The sequence below is a fragment of the Triticum aestivum genome, chromosome 4A (assembly GCF_018294505.1).
Source record: "Triticum aestivum cultivar Chinese Spring chromosome 4A, IWGSC CS RefSeq v2.1, whole genome shotgun sequence".
NCBI classification, from domain to species: domain Eukaryota; kingdom Viridiplantae; phylum Streptophyta; class Magnoliopsida; order Poales; family Poaceae; genus Triticum; species Triticum aestivum.
The window spans coordinates 718,458,388-718,480,997 of NC_057803.1; the positions used below are offsets into that span (position 1 = coordinate 718,458,388).

At 43.6% G+C, this 22,610-nt stretch overlaps 1 protein-coding gene and 1 pseudogene across 1 annotated transcript; one reads left to right on the forward strand and one right to left on the reverse strand.

Annotated features, from left to right (window-relative positions):
- Window positions 1-322: 322 nt before the first annotated feature.
- On the forward strand, window positions 323-758 carry LOC123083377 (probable prefoldin subunit 2; annotated as a pseudogene).
- A 9,232-nt stretch (window positions 759-9,990) lies between these two features.
- On the reverse strand, window positions 9,991-11,683 carry LOC123088322 (haloacid dehalogenase-like hydrolase domain-containing protein 3). Its single transcript, XM_044510513.1, has 8 exons — window positions 11,458-11,683; window positions 11,298-11,380; window positions 11,089-11,172; window positions 10,932-11,007; window positions 10,710-10,782; window positions 10,529-10,602; window positions 10,240-10,333; window positions 9,991-10,060 (listed from the first exon to the last, which is right to left on the reverse strand). The coding sequence occupies exons 1-8, from the start codon at window positions 11,681-11,683 to the stop codon at window positions 9,991-9,993; spliced, it is 780 nt and encodes a 259-aa protein (XP_044366448.1).
- Window positions 11,684-22,610: the final 10,927 nt, after the last annotated feature.

Below are 22,610 nucleotides of genomic sequence, written 5' to 3' on the forward strand. Positions count from 1 at the left end.
TGCTTCAATATACTTGTCACAAGATCTGCTTGCTGTTGGTATGCTTCAGCAATGTGTTTGGCGTTGATGCTCCTGGCAATTTTTTTACTACAGCGGTATATTTGTCTTTTGAGTCTCAAGTCTTAGTGATTATTCCCATCTCTGTGTGTTAGGACTGTTATTAAAAATAATCTCTTCTCTACCTGAACAATGATCTTCTGAGCCATTATCACCCGGCTAGTTTGCCGCTGCAATATACTGTTTACCTGCTTTTGATTTTAAAAAGAATGTTCATTTTCTCTCTGCAGGTTTCTCTTTTTGCTGTTAGTACATCACAGGGAGAATGGCAAGCAGGGCAGGTGGCGAACCCTTAAAACGAGCAAGTGGTTGCAAACACTTATGCGAACATGCGAACTGAAATGAACCAGCTGTACACCAAGATCACGGAGCTGGAAATGGAAGTGAGCGAGCACTCTCTCGTGATTGGCGCCATAGAGCCCCTGGACCCCACGAGGTGGTGCTACAGAATGATTGGTGGAGTCTTGGTTGAGAGGACCATCAAGGAAGTGCTGCCCGCGGTGCACCGGAACAAGGAGGGGCTTGAAGAGGTGGTGGCTCGCATGAAGGAGGCTCTGGAAACGAAGAAGAAAGAGATGACCGAGTTTGAGCTCAAGTACAAGATCAGGATCCGGAAGGGGGGCGACAGCGGTGCTGAGGAGGAAGGCAGCAGGATGGAAGCCTCTGCGCAGGGTGTTCTTGTCGGCCCTGTAGGCCAGTAGAGCAGAACGACGGGACAAGGAAGGAGACTTTTGCATAGTTGTTTATCAAAGCCAGATTGCTATGTACCAACCTGACTGACCGTTTCCAAGCGTAGTATTTTGTCATGCTGCACTTATGATGTAGTCTCAAATCCTCATGTGTAAAACTAGAGATTATGCTATATGCTGGTAACTGCAGATTTTGCGCATGACTCCCGCACCTTTGATCATGGTTGTCTTTTTGCGCTCGAGAAATGTTTCATGTGTTGATGACATGTTTCGTTCAAGATGAATTTCATAGAAATTTTACTGCACTGAAATGTTAGGCAATATCAGATGTTTCGATCTGTTGTTTAAATAAATAAATGACAAGATAGATGATTTTTTCTAGATCAGAGTTGAACAGGACCTGATAAGACTTTCCATGTAATAAGTCATATACTGCCAAGTGGAGGAGGATAGGCCAGCAATGGGAATGATGCAGATAAAGTTGAAGCCAAGTCATCTGAGCAGCAACAAAAGGTACTTCCATTGCATGCTACCTTGGGAGTAGCCAGCAAGGACAACAGAAACTGCTCATGAAACGTGTAGAAGATCCTCTGCTTTCTCAACACAGAACCAAAAGAGCCCAACAGATGAACTAACAGAGGCCACCGATAAACCAACAGAGGTCAGTTGTAAACCTGACAAACGCGTGTAGTGAAAAACCTATTGATGATCTCTTCAATTGATGAGGACCTGAAACTACTGGGGAACAGGAAAAAAGTCTGTTCCTTTTCTGAATTTAGTTGCAGTTTAAAAATATGTAGTACAAGGTTCTCCCTTCTGTTAGAAAATACTAATCCATGTAACAACCTATGCAACTGATTAGATTTAGCTACATGTGCTAAAAAAGATATTCTTGGTGCCTCCTTAATTAAATATCTTATATTTATTTTTAAGATCGAAGCATGGAATGTATATTCGTAGCTCCTAAGTAGTTGTTTTGCAGGATCCTACTCCATTTCTTGCCACTGTTTTTTCCTGAACCACAACCACATGGAAGAAGTTTGAATTAGTTCAGAGTTAGGGATGCTCATAACGTCTTGCCTTCCTCCACATCCTTTGCCCATATCAGTATTTCAGCCTCTTCATAACTAGCTTCAGAGGTTAACTCTAGCGTTAACTACAATGGTACTTGTTTTATTCTGGTTGGTGGTTACCACATTTCTGTGCAGTTAGGTGAAAAGTCTTGTGAGGATTCAGCTCGTTTGGTGAGAGAGAGTGAGAGAGAGAGAGAGTTCTGTGATATGCATTTTAGGCACTATTTTTAATTAACGTGGCGCTGAGGCTGTCGATTCAGAATCAAAATCTTCTGTACTGCATGACCGTTTCTTCTAGAAACAACTCCCTAATATAAGAAAATGATGCAACAGTGCTAGACCCATATATTTTTCTCGTTTGCCTCACTCTTGTTTATGTACAACTTATCTGATGAAAACTATCGTACTTCAAACAAAGCCATTTTGCAAGCGTTGATCTGGTTGTAACGGTGGTATCCTCATTCAAATGCAGAAAGGAGATGGAAATCCTGGTTCATTTGAGATTGTACATATCATGATGTCTTTGGCTACTTCAACTCGCAAACATGTGTTCAGGTTCACAATTGATGTTATTGCAATCTATCATTCCTTGTTCCCAGTAAGTCTCATGTTTCAAGATATGATTTATATGCTCATGTAGAGCATGCAGTTATTCTCTTGCTTATAGATTTTCATCTGAATGTACTCTAGGTTTATTCTGAGGGTGTTGCCTGCTGAAGTGGAATGTTTGGCTTTATAAGAGGAAATAAAAAGAGCCACTAGTCGACTTGTTGAAAATTACTCACCAAAGAATCTCCTTCAGGACATAAGGTAATTTGTTAGTTGATTGTTCTGGTAAAAGAATATAGCGCAAGGCACTAAGGCCTTTTTTAACAGACAAAACACTTAGAGCAACTCTAGCAGATGCGCCATATTTCACATCCTCTAAAACCGTTTTGGAGCGCGCTCCATAATTTTCTTGAAGTTGCCGAGGCTATGCGCAAACACAAAGTCGCCATACGTAGAACTCCATATTCTTGAGGACCCACCCGTCGGTGTTTGTGTTCATTGTACACACAAAGAAACTGCACATTCTGCTGACCATCTCATTGAAACTGAAATTGACCTGGAACGACAAATCAGAAATGACCTAGAACGACTAATCAAAATTGAGCTAGAAAGACAAATCAAAATAATTCTAGATCGAAATTGGAACACAGTTTACTTTCTTTGGCTTCCTCCGTTTGGAAGTGACCTCTCATGAGGGGACGACTTTTGATGCTTCCACTTGCGCTTTGATCATAGCCGAAAACTAGGCTTCTTGGACGCTAGCGACATCCACAACCATATAGCCCTTCTTGATCATGGCTTGTGCTTCTGCCATGACGTGCAAATACACGGCTGGAGGTAAAACCTTTAGCCCTAGCATATTTGTTTTATTATTGTCTTTTTAATCACCTCTACGATTTGATCTGGAAACTGGAACTCTTGAGATGGCAAGTTCATGCAAAAATCTCCTTACTAGGCATCACTTTCTCTGGGTTTGAAAAATATGCTCTCTAGGTGAAATGGGTACATTTACATCGGAAACCGTATTGAAGGAAGTCATAAACACACGAGCGAAGACTAGATCCAAACAAAACCATCAAAGACCAGCACCGACCTAATCTCATAGGGTCCTACGGAATCATACCTCCACACGCCCTCCGATGAAGCTAGACACACAACGGGGTGGGAATCATACGTGGGAGACAATATTTCTACCGAGGGACATCGCCACCACTAAACAACCCCAACCAACATGTTGAACCTAACAAGAGTACGGGCGGTGCCCTTCCCGCTGACGGTGGGGCGGGGTCCTCTGCCCCTCCACTGCCCAAATTAAGGCCATATGGGGTGGGGACGACCGACGGCGACATGGATGGGAGGAGGAGAAAACCTAATCACCTTTTCTTTTTTTAGGGGTAGAAATCCTAATCACCTAGTGGCGGGCGCCTAATGAGGATGAGTATGATGAGCCTGCTTGCTTAGCATACATGTTGACAACATATGACTGAACTCAGCTTGCGAGACATTTGCCAACAGCATAAGTTATACTCCACAAGTTTCTATAAAATTGTTTATCTAATAATGCACTAGAAGTCACTATTATATTTTTGTTTGCATGTACTCTCTAGAGATCGCTGCCATGATATTATGATATTAAAATATATATGAACACGTGTACATACAAATTTATGTATGCACTATAATTTATGCAATTGCCAAAACATGATTAAACTAGAAGTTTGTTACATCCTACAAATATTAATTTAGTAGAAGCAATTCTTTTATATAGTATAACTAATAAGTAAAAACAAATAATTCAAAGAAAACATTTGTTACATTATACAGTTTAAATTTAGCAAAACTAAACTTTTGATATATTGCAACTCAATAGAAATTACATTATAAATATTTTTTTTGCATCATTGTTATGTGGTTACCATGTTAGTTGTTAAATAAAATATTGAACTTGTTGGTATGTTAAAAATAAGTTAAAATAAATATAAAATTTTAGTACAAAAACATGTGAAAATATTAATTGTAATAGTTATGACATATTGACCTTGTAGATTCGGCTTTTTAACATAAGTGTGGAGAAGTCGCTAGAACACTGAAGTGTAGAATATAAATGTAGAGCATACGGAGAATTTTTTATAGAATATTATTATCTTTCAAAGTAGTCTAGCTAGAGGATGATCTCATCACTTTTGAATTAGATTATCTATCTTTTTTCTATTGTAAATTCATTATATTTTAACTGAAATCTGTAATATTATGTGTTGTACAATAACTTTGTAAAACACTACCATGAGATGTTTATTATTTCATAATATTAATACAATATTATTTTATGTAATTTGGAGCTATTATTTTGGATTTTTTGTGAATGACTAATGTGCAACAAGCAAATGATTTGTATGAACTATCCTGGAAGAACTGTGTATTGACACGAATAGAGGGTTAGCAGACTGATACACATTTTTTTGTTAAAAATGGTATGATGGCTCTAGTGATGAGCGTGACGGTAACTTGTCGAATAGGGATGCCACGTGTGGTATTGGATGACTACCTTGAAGAGGGTGTTGAGGTGGCAAGCCTGGCATAGATTGACCTAGTCGGGGGCTATGGACTGTCCAAATTCGATGCCAAGAGTTTCTGGTTTCTACTCCAATGTTCTTGCTCCCAACTCTCTAGAGTGAAAGCTAGCGAGACATGGTTAGCACTCTGGGTCATTGAGTACCATTGATTTTGTTGCTGGTGATGTGGATGGGGGTGCGATAGTATGGTCTATCTATTCTTTGACAGATTATGATTATCGTGCTCAGGCAAAAGCTTTGCTCCATATGGTTCCCATTGACAGGGATTCAACACTCCAAAAATTGGAGAAGCTGAGAACCAAGCGTCGCTCAAGTGGCTAGCAGCATAAGCATGCTTTCCCACCAGTGTTCGAGTCTTGGACTCGGTGTTATGTTGCCGAAGTGTTTCTTCTATAAAACTGAACCACCAAGGGCTAGTCCTGATAGATCTCATCTTTAAAATTTGAGGAGGTGGCAGATCCATCACTCTTCTAGTTTTGAATGTAAAAAGAGATGACTGAGTTTGAGCTCAAGTACAAGATCTGGATCCTAAAGGGGGGGGCAATGGTGCCGAAGAAGAAGGCAACATGAAGGAAGCCTCTACGCGGGGTGTTCTTGTCAGCCTTGCTGGCCAATAGAGCAGAATGACGGGACAAGGAGACTTGCATAGTTGTTTATCAAAGCCAGATTGCTCTGTGCTAGATGTCATCAACCAGACAGTTTTTCAGGTGAAGTTTATCATGCTACACTTTTGTTGAATCCTCATGTGTTAAACTAGAGATTATGCTATAGCAGGGCTTTGCTGTTAACTGCAGATTCTGTGGATGTTGTGGCATGACTCGTGCATCTTTTTGTCATGGTTCTTTTTTCGCACTTCAGAATTTTCATCTTTTGACGACATGTTTGGGTTCAAGATGAATTTCACAGAAATTTTATTGCACTAATGATATGATGTGTTGGATGTTTTGATTTATTGTTTAAATGACAAGATACATTATTTTCTAGATGGGAGTTGAATAGGACTTGTTGAGACTTTCCATGTAAGTCGTATGGCTCCTGAATTATGGCTTATAATAAAATTGTGTTTGAAACTTGTAATCTTATGACGTACTCCCTCCTTTCCGGTTTAAGGGCTTAAATCTGAAATCTCATCAACCAAGATAGATGGTGAGTGGAGGAATGTATCTTGTAGTTTAAAAACTTACTCAAACTTTAATCTGCATTAATTACAGTGTATGCATGGATGACCACGAAATGAGTAGGAATGGTTACATGCATTGGTTAGTTTCTTTTAATCCTTGCATGTATCAATTTAATGCACCTTGGAATGTGAACATGTGGTGGAAAGAAGTGAAAATAAGACCTATAATATGAATAAACCAAGAAAATGAGATGAGCCCAATAAACCAGAAAGGAGGGAGTACTACTAGGTTATATGCTAGCTGCAAGCCTCGATCCGTGGTTGCAATGGTGGCATCTTCATTCAAATGCACAGAGGAGATGAAGGTCCTTTTTTTGAAATAAAACATCCTCTTTATTTATTAGTAATAATGGTTACATCGTCTATAAGAAAATTTACAATATCGTTCATAGGTTCCTCAAACCAGTCCCATGTCTCAGAAAATTTGGCTACTCTAGCAACTTCATGAGCCACTTTATTTGCCTTCCTATTATAGTGTTCAAATCTAACTAACGAAAAATCACAAGCCAATAAATAACAATCATCAAACACAGCTCCCGCCGCTCCCACTGTATGTCCTCCATTCTTCATCGTGTCAATTACTTCCATATTGTCAGAGTTAACAACAAGTCGGTTACTTCCTGCCTTTTGTGCAAGTAATAAGCCAAAACGTAGTGACATGGCTTCTGCTGTTAAAACATCTGCACACCAATCCATCTTCCAATTCCCTCCAACAATAAATCTTCCTTTATCATCTCTAAGTACAGCTTCCGCTGTGCCTCTAAGCATGTCTTGATCGAAAGAAGCATCGACATTTAATTTCACAAAACCTAGAGGGGGTCTCGTCCATCCCTCTATTTTATTTGTTGTCTTGGAGGACTGGGCAATAACATAGTTCGTCGTTATAGCATGGGCTCCCATCGAAATTTGGTATGCATCTTGGGTCTTCCCCTGATGAATTAGCGGATGTCTTTCCCATCATAAATACCAGGCTGTTATAGCGATCAGTTCGCGAACATTCTGTGTGCCCAATGTAGATAGCTCATGTTCTGGCATAAAAATTAGAAATTCAAGTACTGCCTCTCCCGCACGATCGACCGCACAGGCTTTTTTAATGGCTTTGTGCAATCCCAGTTTCTCCCACACCTCTTTTGCCTTTTGACATAAAAATAATAAGTGTTTAGTATCTTCATGCCCGTTCGAACATGATGGGTAGGTGGGAGAGACTTTCATATGTCTATTAGCAAGTGTAGCACGACACGGGAGGGTTCCATGTAAGGTACGCCAAATAAAGATCTTCACTTTTGCTGGACAAGATAATTTCCAAATCTTGCTCCAAATAGTATTGACATTTATTCCTCCAATGCCATCTGAGTGTTGCAATTTCCTCCCATGTTGGGCTTTCCATTCCTCCAGATAAGCAGAACGAACCGTGAACAGTCCATTCTTTGTAAAGCTCCAAGCTACGAAATCCGACATGTCATACGTGGGGAGGGGGATCGTAAGCACTCTCTGGACATCAATTGGCCACAACATTTGTCTTACCAAATCTTCATCCCAGCAATTGTTGATTGGATCTATAAGATCAACAACTTTTGTTAGAAGCTGCCCTCTTCTAGGAGTGATAATTTTCCTATTTTCCCCATTCGGGATCCATGCATCTCTCCAGATATCAATATTCTGTCCATTACCAACTCTCCAAATATAACCTTTTTTGAGAGAATCCACTCCGGCCATAATGCTTTGCCACGTGAAAGAGGATCCTTTTTTCAGACTCGCATTCATTAAATCTCCATCTGGAAAATATTTAGCTCTCAAAATTGTAGCACATAGTGAATCAGGGTTATCAAGCAGGCGCCACGCTTGTTTGGCTAACAAGGCCAGATTGAAACAATGTATGTCTCGAAAACCCATTCCTCTTTGGTCTTTTGGTACACACATCTTCCACCATGCCATCCAATGCATTCTCTTCTGATTGTCTTTGTCACCCCACCAAAAATGTGACATCGTGTCAATGATTCCTTTACAAATCTTTTTAGGAATTTTAAAGACGGACATTGCATAAGTTGGGATAGCTTGTACAACCGATTTGAGAAGGATTTCCTTTCCTCCTGCTGATAGCAACTTTTCCTTCCAACCGCTGATTTTCATAACAATTCGTTCTATTAAGAATTGGAAACAATCACTTTTGTCCATACCCACATTTGAAGGCAGACCCAAATATTTGTCATTGAGAGCTTCAGTCATAATGTTCAGAATAGTACATATATGCGCCTTATCTTCCACTTTCGTGTTGGGACAAAAAAATATACTAGATTTTTCAACACTCCCTTTGTCCAATTGAGCTTGTACAAATCATGATGTCTTCAGTTGGTTCAACTCGTAAACATATATGTTCACGTTAAGAAGTGATGTCATTGCAATCTATCTTTCCTTGTTCTCAATAAGTCTCGTATTTCAAAATATTATTTTTGTGCTCATATAGTGTGTAGTTATTACCGAATGGCAGACGTGGTTAGCAAACTCCAAATTCACAGAGTATGCAGTTATTTTCTTGCTTATAGATTTTCATCTTGAATGTGCTCTAGGTTTATTGTGAGGGTGTTACCCGATGTGGCATGTTAAGATTCGGAAGAGGGGATAAAAAGAGCCACTAATCCACTTGTTGAAAATTACTAGACCCAAAGAATCCCCTTCGGTTCATAAGGTAATTTGCGGCTCGATTGTTTTTTCTTTACACAGTACAGAATGCATGCGCTCATACATATGCACATTTCTTGCTCGATTGTTGGATGATTTGATAAAAGAAAATAGCGCAAGGCACGAGGACCCTTTTTTTGAACGGACAAAGGACTATGGTAATGATCTTAAGCATGTGTCGGAGCTTTTTTTTTAAGGGAAGGCCTTCATGGCTAGCTTTATTAATTAATGCATAATGATACATCGTCTACGAGCTTCCTCACCAGACAATCTGAAGGCTCGTCAGACCAACTAGAAGAAAGTTTATTACAATAACAAAAATAGCTAGCACATCTGCCGCTTGATTTGCTGATCGAAAACAATGCTTAAAGTTGACCTTCCCAAACAAGGTAGAGATGTCCACACATTCCACGAATATCGCTCATGTGTCGGAGCTTCTTGATGAGAAGACCGGACTTTGGTTGGAACACAAAGCTAGGGCCATCTCTCTTTTTTTTTCCTTTTTTTTTTGAGAAGCTGGGCACATCTTCCTTGCATAAAACAAGCAAGTCAGGTCTTTGATGGTATCTGGTCTGCATTGTGTTTGTTTTGCGTATAGAATAATGGTGCAAAATATTTCTGCTAATGTTTAAGGCATCAGGGAGGTATTCGTTGTACTGGCATATGAAGATGAATAGATCGAAAAATTTCCCGCAAAAAAATTCAGCACGCAACCAAATGTAGTGCCTAAAATTCAGCGCGCCTACTGTTGGACCTACCATGATGTAGACCTCAAGCAATTGCCTTCGAGTTTCTTCCTCTTGTCTTGTGATGATGGACGACGCGGTTTCACCTCAGCCAGCAAACCCTTTGTGGCTGTCGATGCAACATACTTGGTCAATCTTGACAACACTAGCATACATGCATACATACATCAGCTTGGCGAAAACGAAAAGTCAGTTCATCAACGTGTCCAAATTAGTCTGGTATATGCGCGAAGATCACCGGATAGGGCGATGATGAAGATGATCATCAGGTCCGGAAAGTATTTGCACGTGTACCACAAGTAGCATTCTTCTTCTCAGCGCTTATTACAAGGACGTCAACAGACCGTGCGGAGAAACAGATATATTTGGCAAAATCACAACTTTTATTAGGGCCACTTTGCAATCAAATGAACAAATCAGGCAAACAGAGACATTGCCCTGCACTCATCGTGAGCCTTTTGCTACGATCTGGTGCTGTATCTCAGAAAATTTCTTCACATCTTCTCCCCACAGCCTAAAAATGGACAACATCAGTAACAATCAGTTAGCCAGCCGGTCAGCCACCGAACCAGATATTCAATAATGTTTTTTTTCCTTCGCTTTTTGTCCCGATAAATTAATAATACCCGATACTATTGAAACACGATGTCTGCACGGGGAAGAAACCACAATGTATGAAAGAAAATTGCATACCAGCACTTGAGTCCAATAGCGTTAGCACCCGCCTTGTCTGCAGTTTCATCATCTCCTACGTGTACTGCATTTCTGGCTTCCACACCAATTTGGTCTGCCACACAGGAATATGAGAACTAGTTACATAATTTAGTCCAAGTAAGCACACTGTGCTGAAGCTTCTTGTTTGTGGGTGTCGCTCAAAGTAATTACCCTTCAGAACAAAGGTGTGTCCAGAATCACGCATACTATTGTTACACTTCAAATACGTATATAAAACTTAGCTTGAATGAATTAAACTCTGGAATACCTAATGCTATTTTGAAGATCTCTGGAGCAGGTTTCTCATATCCAACCTCTGATGATACCACAATGGCATCAAACCTGGACAGCTCAAGGTCATTTACCGCATGGCCATTACTCACAGAGAAACAAAACCAATCATAATGAACCAAGATCGAGGTATTTCGACAGTAGTGGTGAGCACTTACATATGTGAGACATTGAGATCCTTGAGCAATTTCCTTAGCCGTGTGTCGAAGTTAGATACGACAGCTAGCTTAACTGAAACCAAGACATTATTATTAACATGAGCCATCTGTACAGATTAATTAGGGTCATACAGGAGTCCCAATGGGGATTTTAAAAACAACTTCATGTAAACTACTGAATAATATAAAACGAAAAAGAAGAAGATACATGGGATGTATGACCTCCAGGTTTTTTTAAATCACGCAGTGTTCTGTAAGCTCCATCAGGTAGACGCCATGCATCTCCATGTGCATAGTACTAACAGATAAGAACAATTCATTGTTAGCCACATTACACAAGTAGCAGAGTCCAGAGGAAACAATGCCGGTCTTGAGATACCTGATATACTTCTTCGAAATAATCATTGTTTGTGCAGTCAGTTGCTTCCGCGACGACAATCCTCCAGAATGGTCGCCCATCACCCTGACATGACAAGCCAGTCCAGCATATCATCCCCTCAACAACAATCAAGCCACAGTTGCGCAGTGTACTAATATATGCAACATTGCTATTTTGTGATGCAATTATATTCCGCCCACGGGGGTTACTTGGTACCTGAGCGTCTTGGGCCATGGCGCCGAGAAAGCACGCTTGAATCCCTCCATGATGTACTTTTCGGGTTTCCTCACACCTGGAGAAGAACGGTGAACCGCACAGGACCTTAGCACATGAGAAAACAAAGCTGGTTTTTCTAGGGGATGTCCGAACCGTATGGACGGCCGAGGGCTGCATATGTCTTGGCGACCGGCTGCGCCAACTGCAGCAGCGTGCCACCAGCATCGAGTAGCAGCCCACCATACGCCGGTGGCCGCCCCTGGCTCCCACCCCCCGTGGCTCTGCGCACACGACGCATGCGGGAGGAGGAGGAGTGTCGGAGGGCGGTCACCGGGTGCCGCCCGAGTAGGAGGGGGCAGCGCATCAACGTGGCAGGCATCACGAGAAGCTCTCGCCGGCGAGACGAAGGTTGTGTTTGGCTGAGCTGTGAATTCCAAGAAATCTGTTGTGAGGTGAGAACTGTGGGAAAGCTAGAAGTTGTTCGGCTGAGACAACTGTGGAAGTATAGATTTGGTAGGAATTGTCTGCAGTACCACTAAGGCGTGAAAAACTGTTTAGATGCTAATCAACCATAAAGCAGTAAATTGTACACCAATTGACATTTCAATGATCATATTGAAAAAAAAACTTTTTCAACACCTTTTTTACAGTGTTGCACACGTATAAATAATATAAATAGAGAATGACAGCATAATATATTGTCACAAAAGACATGGATCACGCAAAATACATATGGTTCACATGACGATGCCCTCCATCAACGTAGCTAACATATCTTCCTCTCGCGCAACAAGCATCCGCTATTCTAAATACATTATCACTCACAAAACTAGAGGATAAAAATGTTAAACAGGGGAGAACGAACATGGTAATATAAAATTAAAGAATATAACAGTTAGCCAAAGAATCGGTTGAACTTTCTTTCAGCAAACATCATTCGGACGGTAAGCAACAAATATTATTCAGAGAAGGGTGCAAGAAACAGATCTCTTGCTTAGTCTACACAAGTTGCACAGGCTTGTTCAAATTTTGTTGTTGCTTCTGCACAGGTATCTTATATAGGAGCATCATCCGTGTAATGACCACAAAAATTTATCTGCTAGCTGCAGCAAGAACAATGCAAAGCTGTGGATCTATATATCCTGGTGAGTGGTGACATATCCTCCTCTCGCGCAACAAGCATCAGCTATTCTAATATATTGTCACAAAACTAGAGCATGGGAAATGTTAAACAGGGGAGACGAACATGATAGAAAATTAAAGAATATAACAATTAGCGAAAGAATTGGTTGACTTTCTTTTAGGGATGTCATTCTGACTATAAGCAAGAAATCATATTCAATGAAGGCAATGAGAAACAGATATCTTATTTAGGCTACACAAATTGCACAGGCTTGCTCAATTTTTTATTTTATTTTTTTTGCACAGGTATCTTATACTGAACAACACAGGAGAATCCTCCGTGTTACGAACACAAAATTCATCTGCAAGCTGCGGTAAGAAGAACAATGCAATGTTGTGGATCTATCCTGGTGAGTGGTGACCCCTGCCATCCAGCCATGCTAAACAATACAGAGTTTAGCAATTTCAGCATGTACTGTATTATGTTACAACGTTCTTTTTTCCAGTACTAGCTCCAACACAGTAATCATTGACATATAGTACTAGTCACAAACAACTCGGTCAGTAAAAATCAGGACAGAAAAAAGAAGAAGATAACACACTACTAGGAAAAGGGCTATAGATAGGATTGATACTAATGGCGCACCGAGGAACCAGTGCGCCACTACTATATACTAATGGCGCACCAGTCAGTGATGCGCCATTAGTGTGGCAGACACTAATGGCGCACCAGAGACAAGGTGCGCCACTAGTATAAATTTTTTTTTCATTTTTTCATACATACTAATGGCGCATCCGGTCGAAGTGCACTAGTAATGGCGCACGAGGCAGATCGTGCGCCATTACTGTTTTTTTATTCTTTTTTTTTGCAAAACTACTAATGGCACACACAGGCCAGGTGCGCCATTACTAGTTTAGACTAGTAATGGCGCACTGTGGCCAGATGTGCCATTAGTGTATATATATATATATATATATATATATGTATATTTACTTTTCTGCAACACTACTAATGGCGCACCACCAGCAGGTGCGCCATTAGTAACCAGGGTTACTAATGGCACATTTGCTGCTGGTGCGCCATTAGTAACCTGGGACCCCAACAAGATATTTCGGACAGCCCCACACCTACCCACTCATTTTCCCCACTTCATTCCCTCCACCTCCTTCTCCAAGCTTTAGGCTGCCTCCTCCTCCTCACCTCATTTTCACCATAGATTCATCAAAATTAAGTGGTGAAATTACCTTTTTTGATAGGTAAGTAAGGGGAAAGATATCTTCATGATGTAGATCTACTTTTTTTCTCCCTAGCTCGCTCCAAGAACGTGCACATGCACTTTTTGTGGCCTAGCTAGATCTATGTATGTTTGTGGTGTTGCTTGTGTTTGTGGTGTTGCATATATGTTTGTGTTTGCAGGTACCGGTATTTGAAATGCGATAGTTGCCAATATTTTGCCGGAATGTTGATTCATTTCCGTTTCGGCAAGAATTTTGGCACTATGCATTCTTTTTGGTCCTATTTTTAGGGAAGGTCATGCCAAATTTTTTCTTGGTTCTAAAATATCATTTTGCTCTACCCCACAGGCGACCATGGTCCGCACGATGACCGAAGGCATCGTGAATAGGTTTTTGAGCTCCGCGAAGGCCGAGATGCTTCAAAAGAACGAGAAGGAGATAAGATGTCCGTGTCGAAGATGCAAGCTGAAGAGCCTTATTGCGGACCCGGATTCCGGGCAGGTGCGGGACCACCTGCTCTTGCGTGGTTTCATGGATGGCTATCGGTGGCAAGGTGATGAAGATGAGGGCCGGGCAAGAAATGAGGAAGGGCAACAAGACAAGTACCACCGCGGCGAGGGCGGGCGAGAAGACGAAGAATCTTCAGGACATGATCACGGCGGTGATGCTGTACACAGTCATCATGTAGAAGATGTCGTACATGATGATGAGGAAGATCAAGACGAAGGGCATGATCATGAAGATGAAGATGCCGGAGCAGACGACGATGGAGGCTGGGTATAGGTGCCTCATATTCAAGAGCTGCTTCTTAAGCATACGGATAACGCGAGAGCTGCCGCCCGAGAGAAAGCCAAGCTGGATCAACTGGAGATAGACGCGGTTACTCCATTGTATGAAGGATGCAGGCCCGAGGATACCCGCCTGAAAGTAACGCTCATGGCTCTGGAGATGAAGGTAAAACACAAAATGACCATCGCATGCTTCGACGAGAACATGTCATTCTGGCACGAACGTCTTCGCAAGGGGAACAAGTGCCCGACCAGTTTCGAGGAGGCGAAGAAAATCGTGTGTCCTCTGGATTTACCGCACGTGAAATACCATGTGTGCATGAACAATTGCATCATTTATCGGGACGAGCACGCGGAGTCTATCATATGTCCGGTGTGCGGCGTCACTCGATACAAGAAGAGGAAGAAAGCTCCTCGAAAATCGGTGTGGTACTTTCCGATCACTCCTCGTCTGCATCGGTATTTCGCGGACCCTAAGGTAGCAAAGCTCCTGCGTTGGCACGCGGATAGGGAGGAGAATAAGCGGGAAGATGACGGAAATGGTCCGGAGATAAATAAAAAAGACAAGATGTTGAGTCACCCTAAGGATGCGAGCCAGTGGCAAGCGTTGAACTTCGAATACCCAGAATTTGGGAAGGACCAAGGAACATCATGCTGGGCGCGAGCACCGATGGAGTCAATCCGTTTGGCAGCCAGAGAAGCACACATAGCACCTGGCATGTGTTTGTGTGGATGTACAACCTTCCCCCCTGGTTGTGCATGAAGAGGAAGTACATTCACATGAGTATGCTAATTGAAGGGCCGAAACAACCAGGAAACGACATCAATCTATATCTGGGGCTGCTGAAGGAGGAGCTAGACACGCTGTGGAAAATGCCAGCCAATACGTGGGATGCCGCAGAGAAAAAATATTTCCCTATGAGAGCCGCACTGCTCACGACGGTGCACGACTATCTCGATTACGGATATTTCGTGGGGCAGGTAGTCCACGGATTTTCTGGATGCGTAAGGTGCATGGATAACACAACGTATCGCCAGCTAGATAGAGATCCCGGGTCTTCGAAAACCGTGTTCATGGGACATCGAAGGTGGCTTCGCGACGATGACCCGTGGAGGAAACGCAAGGATCTGTTCGATGGTGAAACCGAACCCCGAAAACGCCCGTGTACGAGGAGCGGCGAGGAAATAGACGAGTTGTTGAAAAATTGGAAAGACTGCCCACTGCCAGGAAAGAAGCAAAAGGCGCCAGAGCCGGGAAAAAAGTGAAAGGCGCCAGAGCCGCTGCTGAAGGTATGGAAAACGAGGCCTGTTTTCTGGGACTTGCCGTACTGGAAGATCCACCGTGTGCCTTACAGCCTTGATGTCATGCATATCACGAAGAACGTGTGCGAGAGTCTGCTTGGTACCCTGCTCAACATGCCAGAGAGGACCAAAGATGGGCCGAAAGCAAGGGCAGACTTGAAATCAATGGGCATCAGGCAGGAGCTTCACGCTAATGATGATGATGATGATGAGGCGAAGCAGGACACAGAAAGTCGTCGTAAAGGCAAAAAGGCCAAGAAGACCGGAAATGACTACCCTCCCACGTGCTTCACTCTAAGTCAGGAGGAGATCGAACAGTTTTTCACCTGCCTCCTAGGAGTAAAAATTTCTTACGGTTACGCGGGGAAGATAAGCAGATACCTAGACCCAGCGAAGCAGAAGTTCAGCGGGATGAAGTCTCACGACTGTCACGTGCTGATGACGCGGATACTTCCAGTTGCAATCCGTGGGATCATGGACGCGCACGTCCGTGAAACGCTATTTGGCCTATGCAACTTTTTTGACGTCATCTCTCGAAAGTCGATTGGCATGAGGCAACTCAGAAGGCTACAGGAAGAGATCGTGGTGATACTATGCGAGCTTGAGATGTACTTCCCGCCTGCATTCTTCGATGTTATGGTGCATCTGCTGGTCCATATCGTGGAGGATATCATCCAACTCGGGCCGACGTTCCTGCACAGCATGATGCCGTTTGAAAGGATGAATGGTGTCATCAAAGGATACGTTCGCAACATGTCATGTCCAGAGGGAAGTATAGCCAGGGGCTTTCTGACCGAAGAGTGCATCTCCTACTGCACGAATTATCTAGGCATCGAGAACCCCGTTGGTCTGCCCGTCAACAGGCACCTAGGCAGGCTCGCTGGATGGGGTCACCATGAGGGTCGCCGCGAAATGCATGTCGACTTCGAGGGTCGACTCGCCGACTTTGAAAGAGCAAACCTAGTCGTGCTACAACACATAGACGTGGTCGATCCTTGGGTGGTAGAGCACAAAACCTTTATTGAGAAGACGTACAATGACCGAGGCCAACAGAGGACGGACGGAGATATACTCAAAGAGCACAACTCATGTTTCACGCGTTGGTTCAAGCACAAGCTTCTGTCGTACCCTTTCCATGAAGATTCTTCCGCGGAAGAACAACTCATATTCGCCTTGTCACAGGGCGCCGAGCACAACCTGATGACCTATGAGGCGTACAATATCAACGGCTACACATTCTACACCGAGGACAAGGACATGAAGAGCGATGGTTATCAGAACTCTGGGGTAACGATGGAATCCTACACCGGTAAGGACAAGGACAGATACTACGGAAGGATCGAGGAGATCTGGGAGCTGAGCTACACTGGAGAGAAGGTGCCGATGTTCCGTGTCAGATGGGCCAAGAGCGTCCTAAAAGAAGACCGATATTTCACCACCATGGTTATACCCGAAGCCAAATCCAAGACCGCGGGCGCAAACGTCACCGCGAAAAATGAGCCATGGGTACTGGCTTCCCAAGCGGACCAATGCTTCTTCATTACCGACCCGCCAAAGCCCAGTCGTGTTGTCGTGAGGAGAGGCAAAAGGAAGATCATCGGAATGGATGGAGTAGCCAATGAGCAAGACTTCGACAAGTACGGAGACCCGAAGATCAAACATGACGACGACGATGAAGTAGCAGCACACACCACAAGAAGAAGCAGGACCACCCTACCTAAAGGACGTCCGTTCCACAGAAGAACTCCATTTGCGAAAAAGAAGGGCAAAAAGATTGTGAACAGATAGCTAGCTAAGATCGATTGTATTTAAATCGTAGTCTTCATTTCTCAATTGTATTTCATGGGCACTTTTTGATATCATGAATATTTTTAAATTTTATGGGCACTTTTTGAATTCATGAGGACACTTGATCTCGATCCCCCTCCATCTCGATCTCGATCCCACCCGCACCCTCCCCCGCTAGCTCCACCGCCGTCGACGACCCACCGCAAATCTCCCCCGCTCCACCGTCGCCGCCGAGCACCCGGCCCCCCGCACCCTCCCCCGCTCTACCGCCGCCAACGGGCGCCCCCCGCACCCTCCCCCGCCTCACCGCCGCCGCCGATGATATTTTCAAGTAACAAATTTGAACATATTTTTAAAAAAAATATTTCTGTTTTTATAAAAAAAATATTACTGTTATGATTTAAACAAGTTTGAATATATTTAAACACAAATAAATATCAAACAGGATTTAAAATGCATAAAAAATATTGGGGAGCTTGGGAATCAAACCCAGGACCTCCTGGTGTGGGTGCTACGTACTGACCAGTCAGGCTAGCGGGCAGGTTCTGTTGTATATAGGGTTAGGTGGTATATAACCTGACAAGTCGGGCTAAATTACTTATGGCGCACCCCTCAGTGGTGCGCCATTGCTATGGATGTACTTATGGCGTACCCCTGGGTGGTGCGCCATTGCTAAGCCTTCCCCCACACCAAATTAAAATCCCCAATCCCCTCACATTTCTCTCTAGTCCCTCCCCTGCCTCATCTCCCCCCACACCGACCGTGCTCGCCGTGCTTGCCGTCCCCGGCCGTGCTCGCTTCCCCCGCCGCACACGACCACCTCCCTCACCGTCCCCCCTCCGCCCGCGCCCGCGCCCTCGCCGTCCCCCTCCCCCCGCGGCCCCGCCTGCGTCAACCTCCCTCCCGAGCGCGACAGCTAGGGTTCCTAGCCGCCGCCACCGCTGCCGGCCCGCCGCCGCGGCGCGCCCAGCCGGTTGAACCCGACGCTGCCCAGCTGCCCCTGCCGTCCTCCACCACCGGTCACCTCCGCAACAGCCGGCGAGCCAAGGAAGTACTCCTCCCGCGACGTCGCCGCCCACACCTCCCTCAAGCCCAGGTAGGCGATTTCAAATTCAGCAACCGTCTTTCCTTACCCTCGTGGTTCGAATCGAATCGTCCGTCCGGCCTGGTAGAATTGCTGGCCCTGGGGACACGGGTTTGAAATGCATGCGCACCTGAATGTACTCACTGAATTTTAATTGACAGTAAAATTCAGTGTAATTTTGGTTAACTGAATTAAATGTAAATTCAGTTAACTCATAAAATTAAGTGAAACATTTGGTCTGATTGAAATGCAGCAAGTTTTTTGGGGGTCCTAATCAGTTTTCTTACAAAAACTTGCTTAAATAGCAGCAAGTTTGAATACAGTGTGTGTTCTGTAGCTTGTTTAGAAAGATCACTGAATACAGTGTATGTTCTGTAGTTTGAATTGTGTAATGTTCAGGGTTGTGTAATATTCAGACTTGACTAGTTCTAACCCCATACAGAAACCCTAAATCCCCAATCCCTTCTACTCACCACGTATGCTCATTTATTTTTCCTTTTGATGAACAGCGGTTTAGTGGATTGGTCAGCGGATCTGAAGGTCAGTGGATTCCAAGCAGCCAGATCAAAGGTAACTGAAGAAAACACCATTGCTCTGTTATGCTTGTGATGGCTTGAATGATGGTGTATAGATGTTCTTTTGATTTTTGTGATGGTCAGATTTGTTAGATCAGATCAACTAGACATGATTTGTTACATGGTTGTAGACATGTTCTGTTGATACTTGTGATGGTCTGATAGTTGTAGACATGTTCTTTCGCCATACCCCAAACACCATGAATTGGTAAGCTACTGGTTACTGCCATACCACAAACAAGTACTTGGAGTTCTAGCTTCCATGCACTAGCCTATCAATGGCGAAAGAGAAAAAAACACTGACTAAGAATATCAACATTTGTGTCCATGCTTCGATGCAGAAAAAACATTTGTGTCTATCTTCCATGCACTAGCCCATCAAAGCTCTTTTTACCAGCTGTAAGGCAGTGTGCAATGCAAGACCTGCATTAGTTAGTGGATGAGGCCACAAGACCAATTCAGTTTACTGTTCAATGACAGTAATTCAGTTTACTGTTAAATTTCAGTTTACTGTTAAATGACAGTAATTTAGTTTACTGTTAAATGACAGTAATTCAGTTTACTATTAAATTTCAGTTTCACAGGCTAGTTTCCAACAAACAAAGCCTATGCTTGTGAAGAATAAATCAGCTGAAATGAGATACTGATCCTTTTTTACTTTGTTTGTTCAGATTGTTGGAAATTTTAAGCTCTCAATCACTGAAGGCCATTGTAGTTCTTTGAATTTAACCATTTAGGTGAGCTACAACTAGGAGGATTTTGGAGTAGTACTCTGAAACTGTTGCTGTTAGAACATGATGTTACTTGCTGTCAGTTAACTGAATCAGTACAAAACTCTTCTATGGAGTTAACCGAAGATCAGCAAGCAAATCAAAATCTGCAACACATTTTCTTCAGTCCCTAACTGACAACACAATTTCTTCTGTCTAGTGATGCAGCAATTTCTTCAGTCTAGTGTAAATGTAACTGACGACTGGTCAAATACTCTAGTGTATTTAGTGTAAATCTAGTCTGAAACTAGTAGAGCTCTTGGTGATTTGCAAATTCAGTTTAAATAAAAATTTGGTACATGACTACTGATCATGTATGAAAGATGTTGCTACTGGATGAGCACAAGTACTACTCAATAGATAATTGATTTTGTAGAACAAGTCTTGTTGCCAGTCTTGAACCAATAGATAATCTTAATTGAAATTTGACCATGTCTGGTTGCCAGCCCTAATGAAAAAAGCAACTGAATTTCCAACAACCTGCTAGGTAGAACAATCTATTTCCAACAACCTGCTAGGTAGAACAATCCATTACTACATGATTGCAACTGAATTGTCAACTCTATGTACTATGTATGATGTGGCATGTGGTGTGGTCCGAGTGATCAGGTTTCAAGTGATTTTGAATTTTCTGCTCTGATTATTGCTCAAAGAAATTTAGCAAAAAAATGGGGTCCTGGGAGACGCCGCTGCTGCTTGAGGCCCTTGAGAGGCCCTTCGTGTCGTGATGATTTTGCAGGTACCCCGAGAGGCCCTTGAGTTTGCCGGAATGTCGATTAACTTCCATTCCGGTAAATTCGGGTACTCCATATGTCCTATTTTCAGCAAAGGTCATGCTGAAATTTTCCGTGAATTTTAGCATGATTTTGCTAAAAATCGGACATATGAGGTACTTGCTACTAATGCATGGGCCGGGGTATCTTAGTACTTAATTAAGTAGGATCAACTGCCCCTTTATTCTTGCTGCATTAAACCATAGGTGGCAATAGAGCCAAGTGATTAGTGCCAAGTGATTAGGCCCAACCTAGGGTGCCTCGGCATCGATAAACCCTAAATGATGAAAACTTAACTTGGCTGCCCCGGATGTCTCGGTGTCGATGAGAACCTAAATGATGTACGCTTAGGCTTTTAGGGTGCCTCAGCGTCGACAAACCCTAAATGATGAAAGCTTAGGCTTTTAGGGTGCCTCGGTGTCGACAAACCCTAAATGATGAGACCATGATCTTGTTCCTTAACAATAACCAACTTTTTGACCAAACTTTTTTCCTATTTAGAGCGAAACATGGCCCACAACAATGAGGCCGGTGGTTCGGACGGCAAGCAATTCTGGGAGCTGTCCCAGGAGATGGAGGAACAACCTCACTGCTATGAGGACGCCGCGGAAGACACTGATCCTGATTACACAACCCCTAGTGGTGTTGGGGATGACACCACTGATGGTGCCGCCGAGGATGCCACTACTGATGATGGTGGCGCACACACAGATGGCAGCCAACCGAAGAAGCAAAGGAAGGACCGGCGCCCGAATGCGCTCCGCACCCTCAAGGAGGAATTCACTCAAGTGGACTCCGACGGGAATCCAACGGAGCCCAAACATATAGTCAAGGGGTACTCGCTTCAGCTCGGGTGCATTCTCTGGAGCATCGTCTCGATCAACACCGAGAACCTTAGGCATAAGGACCGAGGGAATTTACGCAACCTCCTCTTCACGAAGCTGCACGAACGATACAAGTTCCCTGCCGATTTTGAAAACACACGCCTCTCAGGGAATAAAGTGAATAGTGCCGCCCTCACGAGGATGAGCACGGCCCTGTCTACTTGGAGAAGCGCGGTGAAGAGAATGATTGATAAAGGTGATAGTTATGAGAAGATCAAGGCGAAATATCCTATGATGAGCGAAGATGACTATAAGGAGTTCAAGATAAAGTGCGAGAGCAGTGCAACCTCCGAATCAAGTCAGTGGGGGAAAGAAATGCGGGAGTTGAACTTAGGGGAACACAAACTCGGTCCCGGAGGTTACACAGTGGCGGAGCCTATATGGGACAAGGAGGACGCGGAGCGTGCCGAGCAAGGCCTACCCCCCGCTTCGAGAAATACAGCGGTAACAAGCAGACCAGGAACTATGTCAGGGCCCGGTACAAGGAGGACCCGATAACAAAGGAGCTTACCACGGATCCGAAGACCAGGGCGCTTGAGCTTGTTCTGGTAAGGAATACACCCCCGCGTAATTAGCTCCATATGGTTGCACTCTAATTAATCCCCAATATTTCTAAATGGTTCACGTTCCTTTCGCAGGACACTGAAAGCAGTAGCGCGGGGTCGTCTCAGAGCTCCCCTTTCGACACCCCTTTAAATAGGGTGTTGAACGTAATGAAAAACAAGGATAAGCTCACTAAGCCGACGTCAGCTGGTCGTGTGGCCGGCAAAGGCTTGTCCACAAAATGGAGGTCATACTATACCGCTGGTGTGCGGAAGGAGAAAAAGACCAGCTCGGAAAGCCAGACGCGCGAGGTTGAAGAACTCAAGGCACAAGTGGCGCGGATTCTGGAGCTTGTCCAAGAGCAAGTGGAACAACAACTGGGAACGAAGCTCAACGCCATGGTGCCTACGTTGATTCATGGCTGACGACGTGGATTGCGGG